General features: G+C 36.6%; 1 protein-coding gene across 3 annotated transcripts in view; it reads left to right on the forward strand.

The window, feature by feature from the left end:
- Positions 1-9,822, forward strand: part of LOC132286465 (rhodanese-like domain-containing protein 8, chloroplastic) — an 87,567-nt gene extending 77,745 nt beyond the window's left edge. For 2 of the 3 annotated variants that reach the window (XM_059788807.1, XM_059788803.1), the window contains one exon: positions 9,230-9,822. In XM_059788807.1, the coding sequence (XP_059644790.1) occupies positions 9,230-9,374 (145 nt within the window). In that variant the 3' untranslated portion in view covers positions 9,375-9,822. The remainder of the gene's footprint in view (positions 1-9,229) is intronic. The other variant, XR_009472788.1, reaches the window with a different exon arrangement.
- The last annotated feature ends 3,955 nt before the right edge of the window (positions 9,823-13,777 follow it).

Consider the following 13,777-nt stretch of genomic DNA (forward strand, 5'->3'; position numbering starts at 1 on the left):
ACCGGGTCATTGAGACCCCGGACATTCCATGAAATAATTCGTAGCTTCATAGGGAAACAATTGAGTTAGCGAACCCTCTCGTCCTTCCACTATCACTCTCCCTGGACCCCCTATTCCTCCTTGCATACGTGATAACATCAATGGGACTCTAAACCACCATCTCTCCCACCCCATCTTGCATCCTACTCCTACCTCCCACCCTTTCCTTAAGTTGAGAATTGAGAACATCATGGAACAAACACATTGCCTCATCCACCCTACCTTCGAACGACACTCCCAAAAGAGAGCCCGCATCCAAACCCTTTTCCCTCACCCACTCCTCTTCCACTCCCTCAACATCCGTAGATCCTCTCACCCAATCCCCCTCCAGACAGACAACAGCCAAAGGGACAGCCAAATTCACAGCCTGCTCCAAATCCTCCCACTGAACCAAACTCATATCTCCATCAAAGGAAGAACATGCAGTTCCCTCCCAATCGTCAAGGACAGAAGAGGAATGAGAGCACCCAATGCGCTGCGTTTCAGTCACCTCCTCAGACAACCCTCCCCTTGATTCACACTGAAAGCCTTTCAAAGCCAAAAAATCCTGTAAGTCCTTCAGCAGAACAGTGGCTGAAACATCATCAACCTTTATCTTCACGTCACGTCCTACACACACTGTGACTTCCTCACCATACTCCTCCCTAGGCCGAGAGAAACCCAACCTGTTCGCCAGCAGTGTAGTCTCCGAAATCCCCTCAACAACCGGGGCCAAAGGGAAAGAATCAGTGGCCATCCCTCCCTCCTCCAACCCCAAGCACCTTTTCGACCCCCCAACAGAAGGAGAAGGCGGCGAATTGAGAGGAGAATTCGCAGAAAACATATAAGACTTACCCGGATCAGAATCCGAATGAACAGACGACACCCACTTCTGTTTATCCTTTCTTGTCCATCTTTTACGAAGAGCAGGAAGAAGGACCTTCTTGGCCAGCCGATGTCGCTGCATGGGGACCTTCAGTCGCTGATCATCTCTAAGTCCCGAACAAGGCGAACCAGGTGTCTGAGAGGCTCTTCCTTTAACTGAGGAAGATAAAGGCCCAGCCCAAACTAAGCCCAGAGCAAGAAGGAACTGTGCCCGGCCCACTCTTCAGCCCAGAAGATCCACCAACACAACTAGTCGTCCGATCTGTCAACAACATTTGCTCCTCATGAATTTGCTTCTTTAGTGATTAGCATTAACCACTAGTCGTCCGATATGAGAATCTGGTGTGGATTGCTCAGGATGCGTTGAATAGTCTTTAGTAGTTCAACAGTGGACAACTCACCAAATACCAATGTGTATGTTGATTGTTGTAAACAAAATATGCACTAAAATCTCACAAGTGATCTCTCAAAAGTATTTGAACAGTATGCAAAATCATGAGATTTGATCTTGTGACTAAAAACAAAATAGTGTTTTTGCTTTTAAAAAATATATGAAAATTTGTTAGGAAAGCTCTCTAGGTTTTCAGAGACGTGTTTTCATAATCATTCTATAAGAGTGTTTGAATTAGGTCAAAACTCAGATTTCAGTCCAACCTGAGCTCTGCAATTTCAGATCCTTTAATCAATCAAATCTTGTCTCAGTTGATTGAGACAACCACAGTAGGTTTCGATTGATAGCTCGATCAACCTAACCTCTGCAGTTTCTGATACTTCGAAAATTGTGTTCAAAATTGTTTTATAGTTGATATCATGCAATACCATTCATATTTAGTAATTAAAATAAGCTTAGAAAATTTTGAAATTAGGATGCATGCATATGCAGTGTGTTAGCCTAATTGGCGAGTGTGCATCATAATTTGACTTTACCTTTTTACCCTTTTTGACAATGATGACCAGTTTAACCTTTTTTGAAGTTTGTTCTTCATCTCGGAGGTAATTTACACTAGTTTTACAATTATAACATATCTAACTATCTGAAAATAAAACAAAAATTCATTTGCCAAGTTCTGATCTACGAAATTTGTCAATTTAGTCCTATTGACTAACAAAAATATATGTGAGCTCCTATGAGAAATATTCTTTCTTTGATTCATGGAAATCGCCATAAAGTAATGCTTTTGTTTGATCCAGATCAAAACCATGAAGGATGATTCAATTTTTATAGGGGAACGATTAAATTAGAATAAGAATGTTAGCTCATTAGGTACTGCAGACTATCTTTAAGTCTGTTTATTAACTCTTCCACGCAGAATTGAGAAAAATAGATGACAACGTTATAATGTTTTAAAAGCCTCCCAATTGTCTCAAGGTACCATGAAAGTCGATTTTTTTAAAGAGAATGTGCATATTCAACCGATGCTTGGTTTATAATTACGGAATACAATGTTAGTGGATCTAAATTGAAGAAATTAAAATGATCATGTAATTGGGAAAAATATAGTAAGAAAAATCAATTTTAATAAGAGCAACTGAGCAAGTCTATAACAAATTCAAAAGCCGATTTTCATAACCTATGGCTTATTTTTTATTTTATTATTATTATTTTTTGGCCTTCAGAAAACGCCCCTTGAATTAACAGACTTTTGCAGATGACCTATGTATTATCTTTAAAGTAAAAAGCTATATAACTTTACTTAAAATATTGCAATTGCCTCCTTGCTGATAGTTTGCCATTAAGAAAATAATGACGATTTAAAAACGTGCAAAGTATATGTCATAGCGTGTGCTTTTGGGTAAATTACATTTGACACCCTATGAGATTTATTCTTACTAGCTTAGATGCTATGTTTGCGAAAACCTACATAAACACACGCTTAAATTAATGCCGGAGTTAAAATTGTGTGTAAAATGTCATAATTTCCCTTCATTTTATAATAGATTTTTTTTTTTTTGATAAGTAAAGTAGTATAGAAAGCGTTCAATAGGGGAATGCGTCCCAAGAGTACACAGAGGCCAAAGCCAAAGCCAAAAGAGGGATCCTAAGGACCTAAAGAGGCCAAGAAATCAACAATCTCCTCTATACAATATCTGCCCATACCCCAGCAAAAAATGAAGCTAATAATATGAAATTTCAAAGTTCCTATGGGAGGCTCCTCCCCATCAAAAGATCTGTAATTTCGCTCCTTCCAAATGCACCACCAAAGACATAAAGGAGCTACCCTCTTAGAAAGACGAGTGTGAGAACCCACCCCACACCCACTCCAACAAGAGTCAATCAAACCTCTCGCCATCCGGGGCATAACGCACTGCATGCCAAACAAGCCAAAGATCAAACTCCGGCAGTCGTGAGCCACAGGCAATGTAACAAGTGATCCACTGATTCACCATCCTTTTTGCACATGTAGCACCAATTAACTGTAACCTGCCTTCTCCTTCTGAGGTTATCTCTTGCCCCAAGCTGCAGTCCAAAAAAAAATGCCACTTTGAGGGGAGCCTTCGAACGCACACCGTTTTCCAAGGGAAATTAGTCCCTGAGAAACCCGAAAGGCAACAGAAAAAGGACCAAACATCGAATCTCCCTTGAGTAGATGGCACCCAATAGAGGGAATTTGGGCCACCACCATCCAACGTCTATCTATACAGCAGATCAAGAAAGTCAGAAACATCATCCAATTCCCAATCATGAAAATGTCGCCGAAAACGTACATCCCAAGTAATTCTTCCGCTGTCAAGCCGATAACAGTCAACTACCCAAGCATGTTTGTCCACGGCAATCCTGAAGAACCTAGGGAACGAACAAGCCAATGGACACTCACCACACCAAATGTCCTCCCAAAACCGAGTGTCCCTGTCATCTCGAACTTTGAATCTGATGTGTTTCGAAAACTCATCCCAGCCCTTCTAAATGAGCTTCCAAACCCTAACGCCACAGGGAGATCTAACCACACGAGGTCACCACCCACCTCTCTCCTCCCCAAAACGAAAAGAGACGACCTCCTCCATAATCGATGTTGGTCCCCTCCAAATCTCCAAAGCCACTTCCCTAGGAGAGCCCTATTAAAAGGGATCACCCTCCTATTACCCAAACCACCCAACTGGATAGGCCTCCACTCCTGCTCCCAACGAACAAGATGGTACTTAAACTCATCCCCCATCCCACCCCAAAGGAAGTTCTGCTGAAGCCTTTTAATCCTTTCAGCCACGGTGGCCGGGATCTGAAAAAGAGAGAGAGAGTATGTGGGAAGACTCACCAATGTGCTCTTCATAAGGATGACCTCCCCCCCCCCCCCCCCCCCCCCCCCCCTTCGAAAGACACTACTGTTTCTTCCACCCAGCAAGTCTTTTCTTAAACCTCTCAACCATAGGGTCCCACCCCCCCACCCTTCTTGATGGTGAACCCAAAGGCAAGCCCAAATAAGAAATGGGAAAGAGGAGATCCCACACCCAAGCACCGCTGCAAGCTGGGCAATGATAATAGGTTTTTCTTTAAAAAGTGTATATATATATATATATCAGTATGGAAGTCTATATTATACCTAGCAATTAACTCAAAAAAATTACAATATGGATTGTGGAGAATCAAAACCCTCTCAATCACACCCTCACAGTTTTGTGCTCTAACTTTCCCTCTAAAACCCATTGATGACACCACCATCACCACCTCTATCCATGATTCTGACCACCCCTCCATGCATTCGGGCACAATCATCCTGCCACCCACCACTCTTACTGCCCCCTACCCAACCTGATCTGCCATCCTCATTGCCATGGCAAAGTAATATAAAGGCACACCTTACAACAAAGTGGTTGTCAATTTGATCTGCAAGGATATGCAAATCTCTAGCTTCTGTCTCTCTACATCCTCCACTGCACCTTGTTTATCCCACTCCATGGGCATTGATGGGGTTGGGACTGAAACAATACATTAGCAATCGATACTAAGGATCTTCCTGATCTAATAGACCTTGGGAGGGGGGGTGAATAGATCTTGTGAATATTTATAGATATTTTTCAGCTCTTTAAATTAAATTCAATTTACCAATTAATCATTACCTTTATACTTGTGAAAATATTAGTTTGCAACTCAATTCCAATTCTCAAATATAATATGAGTAATAAATAAATTAAGTAAAGTAAAGAGAGAGTAAGAGAGAGACCAAATTTATGTGGAAACCCCTCAGAAGAGTGTAAAAAATCATGTAACTCACGAGACCAGGAACAATCCACTATAGAGGAAGAGATGTACAATCTGGTCACATCTCGCTACAGTCGAGTTCCTAATTGATCCCTAGACACAGTAGAATACCAAATCTGCATTGCTTCGAAGATCTCCAAGTCATCCTTCTGATCTATCTATAGCATTTGTTCTGCGAACCTGCTTCTCTACTGATTGTTCGTTCTCTTGAATTATCGTTTGATGGAAGCAAAACTGAATTCTCTGCTTCTTTTGATGTATATTCACTTGCTGAAGTATAAGCTATATGGTTCTTAGATTGAATATGCGAAGAATATACTCAAGAATGTAAAAATAAACAAAAACCAAAAACCCACTTTTGAACTTCTCACAAATTTCTTAAAAATATGCAAATATGTTAAGACACGAAAGATTCATCAAAACTTGTGTTTAATCTGACCTAAACCCTTATTTATTGACAATGAAAGTGTCAAATACGTTTTAGGTCTAAAATCGTATAAAACTCTAATTTACGAAAGTCCTAATCGTAGTAGGATTCAATTTCTCAATTGATCACCTACATCTAGACCAATCAATGGATCGGATTCTGATTCGAATCCAATCCGATTATCCGTAATATGGATTGGGAAAAAAAATTCCGATAATGATTTGAATTCGATAAACCGTTACCTTAACAAATCGAATATGGATTATAGGTAATCTGATCCGATAATGATCCGATCTGATTAAAATTATATATATATATATATATTATTATTATTATGACATTACAAATATACTATAAATGAATGTTATATATATTAGTTATCTACTATTAAATATATATATTAATTATTTACCACTATATTCATTTGGTTGCATAGTTATATTTTGCACCATCCTAACCTTATAACTATATATGTCAGTGAATATGATTTTAATTTGAATCTGAATCCGAGCTAAATAGGACATGGATTGGAACATTCAATCCGGTAACCCATTAGCAATCCGAATCCGATAATCTGTTAGCTTAACAAATCAGATATGGATTTGATCGATTCAATCCAAATCTGATCCGTTGACAAGCCTACCTACATCCTCGATTGATCGCCACTAGTCCAATATGCTTTGATTGATACAATCCTTAATTCTCAATCAATCTACAGATTGTCATATTGAACGAACCTTACTGGAGTTTTGTCGATTGATCGCCATAAGCCATGATGGAGGTTCGATCGAGCTTCACTGAATTCTGCTTCTAACACCATTATCATAAAAAAACATATTTTAATTCAGTTTTAAAAATCCAATATACTTTAGAACATTTTCAAAACTTTTTTAACCCCAACCCATAAATAAAATAGGCTAACTTAAGTTCAATCTAAGTTCATTACCTGTAGCATATCCAAGTGATGGAATATCTTTTTTTCATTGGCAAGAAACACACTCATGCACACTTTTTTACCCACACTTGAGCTCGAACCCCATCCCTCCTCTTTGAGGATGGGGAGGTTATACCATTGGGCTAGATGCCCTTTGGTCAAGTGATTTAATATCACCATCCTTGCATTCTACGTCTGCCATGTCTTCAACTGATATCCTGTGATCAACTCATCGACATTTGGACACTTAACACAAGTATCTTTTGGTGAGGAATTTGCCAACACACGAGTCAATCGACACGAGTATGTTTTGATATTGATCTTTTTCATGATGTGGTGCCAATGATCCATAATATTTTTGACATATATTTTATAATAAATTTTGCAATATATATAATTTACCTTTTGCAAAATTTTCAAATATGGACATTAATTTGTTAATTTGCAAAATATTTTGAACTAAGTTGTTGTATGAGAGAGAATGCACATTCATGTATGTGAAATGTAAGGAGGGCATCTTTGTCCATATAAAAGTTTTGAGGGGGGCACTTTGTCACTACATGTGCTACATTAAGGTTAAAGATGCCTTTTTAGTAAGTTAAAAGGGTCATTTGACAACATGTCCGGTGACAAACCAAACAGTTAGCTAAAGGGAATGGTCTGGTAGTTATCATGTGCAAAACCTCAGGGGTATTTGTGTAGGTTTTTACAAACATAGCATCCTAGTGTTATAAGGGTAAACTTCGTCGTTGCTGTGTAATTTAATCTTGCTTTGTTGAACATCATGCACTTTCGAATGGCAATAGTGCATGAGATGATCCAATTGCATGCTATACCTGAACACACTTGTTTTTAACCCAAAATTCTCAAAATCAAATTTACCCTTAATAAAATAAAAAAGTATATTATGCCCCCTGCTAAACCATTCTTGATATCTTTTCTTTTCTCCTCTCTACTCTCTCTGCAAAACCACCACCCATCGCCTTCATCTCCCATCATAAACATCTCTAGTAAATCAACAAAGCAATTCACGAAATCAAACCCTTCCTTTTATACTCCTACAATGAAATTTAGACACATATTTAGACCATCCAATAATCGGTGCTCTCCATGTCTCTGAGATGGACTGCCTCCCCCAACTTAAGATCCTTGCCTGTATATCCAGTTAGAATAGCTTTTTGGTGACAGTAAACTATATGCATTTTTACTCAAATCATCCTCTGATCTGAAGCCTCTTACATAATTTTTTGCAAACCTGAGTGATTGTGATCTACTAGTAATACTTAGCTTATTAGTAGAAGATTATTTTTGTTTTGTACAAGCTATACAAACCTGAGTAATTGTGATCTACTTAATGATTCATGTTCAAGTTCAGATTCAGATCATATAATCACAGAGAAAAATGTTGCTAGTCTCCAACAGGTCTCAGCCTATATTTCCACAAGATATTTATTGCAAATCTCTCGAAATTTGTTATCTTCCCCGAGTAAAGTGGAGAAGTTTGCGCTATTTTCTCTTAGGAAAATGTTATTAACCCATCAAATCATTGGTTTTGTGTGTGTGTGAGTATCAAATCAGAGTTTGTAGTAGACTAGAGAAGTATAGCTGTAGCCAATCCAATGTTTTTGTCGATCTTTTTGTTAAGAAATTCTTATGCCATTATGTTCATTATCAGTAATCTGTCCACGTCATGCAATATGCATGACCAATGGAATTTCCATCATGCAATATGCAAATGGATAGATGTTTGACCAATGGAATTCAGTGTGTGCATTTAATGATTTCCCAAATTTGATGAATCTGTAAACTTGTACAAGGTTTAGCTTTAACATTTTCATTATTCCCTGGAGTATTTCCCCCATTTTGGTTTCATTATAAACTTTTACTGTTGAACTGTACTCAAATTTATAATAGCTATTTTATAAGAGAAGCATTTACACACTCGAGTTTTAACTTTGAGCTCCAAATTGCCGTTGTGTGTAAGTTAAAAAACACACAGCAGATGGAATACAGGAAGTCTGCGGTGGACTCCAAACAAGGCTGTGCATGAAACCACAAAACCGCAAAGAAACACTCTTACAGTTCTACAACTTTCATTCTGTTTTCCCGGATTTAACCAAAAAAAAAAAAAAAATTCTTTACTAAACATCCCAGCGTAGACACATAGGGTAGGGTTGGTTAATGCTCCGTCATGGCACATAACAAGACTCTTATATTGCGAAAGAATAGACCAGATGTATCAAAAATTGAGTGTGACTAAGCCGACCCTTATATTTGAATTTCTGTATGTTGCGTTTCATTTGCCAAGTTTTAAATTTAATTATGAAATTAGGTACTTATGACTCCACATAGGTGAGATCATTTAAGATAATTATGCTGTTTGCCTAGGAAAGTAAAACTATCAAATAACATTTGAAGTGGAGTAACGTCATTGCATCAGTAGGTACAGCCTTGGGAATTCAAGAATCGAGGTTGTCCTAGGGAAAAAAGAAAAAATTATACAATCTAAATTTTGAATAATTGTTTTTGGGATCTGAGTCCAAAAAATTATACAATCTAAATTTTGAATAATTGTTTTTGGGATCTGAGTCCTCCATTTTAATGGTTAATACTATTTTCATCTTCGACATGATCATGTCTGTCATCCTTCTTTCCCATGTGTAAGTTTTATATTTTTTGAAGAGTAAACTTCTTATGCTTGAGTAGAAGCTCCTAAACTGTGTTTACATCCTGAATTTTTTTTTTTTTTATAAATATTTTTCCCTTTCAGATGCTGTAAAGACTGCACGAACGATCTAAGAGGATGTTGTTGTGTGAAATGCACGGCTGCCTCTCGACTTAGGCCAGTGCTACCAGGGCATCAGAGATACAAAAAATGGTATTATTATCAAGAACTGGAGTTGCAAAGCAGATGACAGCTTAGTCAGGCATTGTTTTCCTGAGTTTGGAAGTGGGTATTCTTCTGGCATTACAAACCCAAACTATTTCTTCAGTGAGGATCCATCAGTTGTGGAAGCCATCAATGGGCGTTTATTACTGGAAGATTGTAATTTATATTACGGGACAGTACATTCATTATTTATCCATTTAAGGTTCGTTTCGGCTTGTATTTTCTTCAGAATATGCCACCGATTGAGGCTTCAATGTCTCCTATCATTTTCTGCATGTCTCTTTTGCTTTTCAAAAACTCTTTTTTGGCTCACACAGTGCATGTGATTGCAAAGGCTGACCCCCTCAAGTGCGTCATGTCAAGACCTGTTCTTTCTGGGTGGCTTCCAAGGTGGTCGATTCTGTTCAACGAGTTTGAAATCTTGTATAGTTCACGAAAAGCAATCAAAGGACAAGCCCGTGTTTTAGTTTTGATTTTTTCATGCATCCCAACCATAGAAAAGCTATGGTGCCAAACTTAAAGGTTCATGATCCGTTTATTAAACAAGTAGCATGGGATAGGTCGTGTCGCGTTATGTTTATTAGTAATTGTGCATTTCGTGTCAAGGTCTCTCGACCCATATATCAATTTTGTAACATGACACGAGTACAACACACAAGCACGAATCGTAAAGAGAAATGCTTTCGTAGCCAAATGTTGTGATTACGAGTGGAGCATTTAGCCAATGATTGTTAGATACTCTTTTCCGTGATTGTTTGTTGGTGAGGAAAAAAATAAATAAATAAATAAATAAATTAAAAAATTAATTCAAAGCACTTTGATATAGCTTTTGAACAATAACAAAAAGAACAAAATATAGCGACACTTCACTCCAATTATGCTAGGGCCAAACTTCGCTAATTCGGAGTTTCCTAGTTGTGGCTCAAAAATGGCAAATGATATGAGTTTGAGCTGTCTAGCCTAACAGTACGGATGATAGGATAGTGTACTATAATAAATGCAAAGCATAAAAATTTAAACTAATAAATGATTTAGGGTTAATTTAATAAAAAAACATTAGGAAGTGTTAATTACGGAGACCCAATAGTGACCTTCACGTCGGCAAAGATAAACCCAAAAATGAGTTGCATTAATTCCGGTGAGCTCTGACTAGCAAAGCTCCATTGATTTTGACATTTTCTAAGCAAATGACGCCAAAACTTTAGTGACTAAGCCGAATGGTTTCAGCACCCTAATCTGGGAACTTACAATGAACAAACCGGCGAAGATGTACAACCATCCAACTGAATAGCTTCATTAAAGACTTATTTTGAGAGTTGTTTGCTATATATTTTACATTAGTCAGTAAAGGTTTTACATTACATTAGTTACAGTTTTAGTTTGTTTAAGTACAAGTTTTACATTATTCAATAAAGATTTTACATTATTCAGTAAATGTTTTACATGCGGTGAACGTTTAGTGAATAAGCTCCATTGATTCTGACGAGTTCTAAGCAAACAACGACCAAGAAGCAACAAGACCAAATCGGTGAAGCTACATAGACTTAGCAGTGACCTTCACTTCAATGAAGAAAGACTCAATAGTGAGCTCTGACCAACAAAGCTCTATTGATTCTAACAAGCTCTGAGCAAACAACGACTAAACTTTAGTGACCAAACTGAACAGTTTCAACATCCTAACCCGTGGAGTTACAATGAACAAACCGGCGAAGAGGTACAACCATCCAACCACATAACTTCATTGAAGACCTATTTTGAGAGTTACTTGTATATTTTATATTATTCAGTAAATGTTTTACATTATTACTTTTTTAAGTACAAGTTTTACATTATTCATTAAAGATTTTACATTATTCAGTAAACGCAGCTTTACATGCGGTGAACATTTTACATGAGTGTAGTGAATGGGCTCCATTGATTTTGACAAGTTTCGAGCAAACAACGGCCAAGAAGCGATAAAGACCAAGTCGGTGAAGTTACAGAGACCTAGCAGTGACCTTCACGTTGGCGAAGATAGACCCAACAGTGAGCTCCATTAATTTTGTTGAGCTTTGACCAGGAAAGCTCCATTGATTTTGACAAACTATGAGCAAACAACAACCAAACTTTAGTGACCAAATCGAACGATTTCAACATTCCAACCTGTGGAGTTACAACGAACAAATTGGTGAAGAGGTACAACCATCTATAGAAGATCAATTTTAAGAGTTGCTTGATGTATATTTTACATTATTCTAGTAAAGGTTTTACATTACTATAGTCGTTATTTTCCTTTGTCTAAGTACATTTTTTTACATTATTCAGCAAAGCAGACCCAACAGTGAGGATGTTAATTCCGGTGAGCGACTGACAAACAGGAGTAATGGGGTGCCTTAGGTTTGAAGAGAAAAGGAGAATAGTGACAGATGAGTAATAAATTGGTAAAGTAGATTTATGAGATGGAAAGAGAACAAGGGTTATTTAGTAAAATTACAAAAGGTACTTAGGGATTATTTAGTCTCCATGTATTCATGAATAGTAAAAATTGACATATTTGTTATTACTTTTGCCTAAACTATTTTTGAATGAGATTATTTTTGACTCTTTACATTCTAGTAATTAAGGCTTCCTAATATGTTTTTTTATTAAATTAACCCAATGATTTATACACCTGAATAATGTATTGTTTCTGTGCGATAAAATGAAGATGAACAAGGCAATACATTGACAAAAATGGTACAATGGTAAAATATGGTACCAAAAAATGATTGATTCAGAAACATATGAGTACAATTCAAATTTTTTATTAAAAAAAAATTTCTTGAAAAAATATGGCAAAAAAAAAAAAGGAAAAAAAAAAAAATATATAATTAAGTAGGTATGTAATAAGTTGTGTGGGTTAAAAATTTGGACCAAAATATTGGCAATAAATATGCTATTTATTATCTTACATCTTATCTTTACAAATTATCTCTATCTATTATAAGAGAATACGAGTCATTCAATTCAGTGTTTATATATCACTAAAATCATATATGAAATTTAAAAGATTTATAAAAATTTACCGTCATTCTCCAAACAACCCATAATCTAAGTCTCACATAGGGAGGTAGAGCGAGAGCAGAAGCACGAAAACGGCAAAATCTAACTCTCGCAAAAAAATGGAAAAATCTAAATTATACGAAGTAGGAATGAGAGCGAAGGCGCGCCATGCCCAATAAGAAGAATTGTGTAACTTAGACCATAGTTACAAAGTATATATATATTACTAGATAGTTAGTTGTATGCATTTAAGTCATAACTTCATAAAATTATGGACAACTAAGAATTTAGTTTAGAATCTCTTATTCTATTTCTCGCAAGTTCCATAATTATGGTCGATACACTATTTCAACCACATATATTCTATTACTTGATGAAACACTACTACTTATGCCTGCATGTTGGGGATAATTAACTCCCTCCAACTCACTCCATGGTCAACTGGTGTTGAGAATTAAATTCCTCTTTCATCACACACAGCTGAAACATCATTATCACATCAATTAACAAGCATATATGTAGATAACAATCATACACATCACCCACAATACAATATTTTACAAGGTTCACCCAACTCTCGACGTCCGTGGAGAGAGAGATTTCACCATTATGAACCAAGGAAGAGAATATACAACTAGATGTCAAAACCCTACTCACTCACTCATCATCTCTTTAAGGATGCATCTCTATACACGGGAATTATATATACTCTCCCTTCTTCTCTCAACACTCACTCTTGAACCCCTTACATCTTTTCTCTTTTCTGTCTCTCTTTAAACTTCTCACACCCATCTCTATTTATTGAGTCTTCAAACCCAATCCCTTGTTGAACAAGTATTCTCCAACTTGCCTGCAATGACTTACCATATCAGTTTTCAACTCTAAAATAGCACTCTTTTGGTTACACGTCCAACTGGTTCAACTTTTCATAAATTGGTTTAATTGGAGTTACAATCATGTCCAACTTGTTCAAGAAAAAAGTTGAACTGGTTCTAAATACTTGAAGTTGTTCACTTCTGCAAGAACGTTACTTGCACACTAAATTTGTAATACCCCTAATTTTGAAAGGATAGTCTCGGAATTTATTTATTTATTTTATTTGCATTTTTAAATTCATTATTTGCTTTTTGGTTATTTGTTTAATTGTTTTATTTAAATGGTATGCTTATGTGGAAATTGAACTAATTGTTTTATTTGAATAAATTGATTAATTAAATAATGTGATTAATGATGTGTGTTATCTATTTTATGTGCTAAGTGTTTAGAAGAAATTAATTGTTTTTAAGTGTTTATCTTATTTTAAGGAGTTGGGCTTGGATAGTATGGATTACTTGGATAGGAGATTAAATGGGTATAGTTAGTACCCATGGATGATTATACATATATATATGGGTATATATGTATATA

Source organism: Cornus florida, unplaced genomic scaffold, assembly GCF_030987335.1.
Source record: "Cornus florida cultivar Cherokee Brave unplaced genomic scaffold, ASM3098733v1 CherokeeBrave_3.0.0_Hap2_Chr11, whole genome shotgun sequence".
Taxonomy (NCBI): domain Eukaryota; kingdom Viridiplantae; phylum Streptophyta; class Magnoliopsida; order Cornales; family Cornaceae; genus Cornus; species Cornus florida.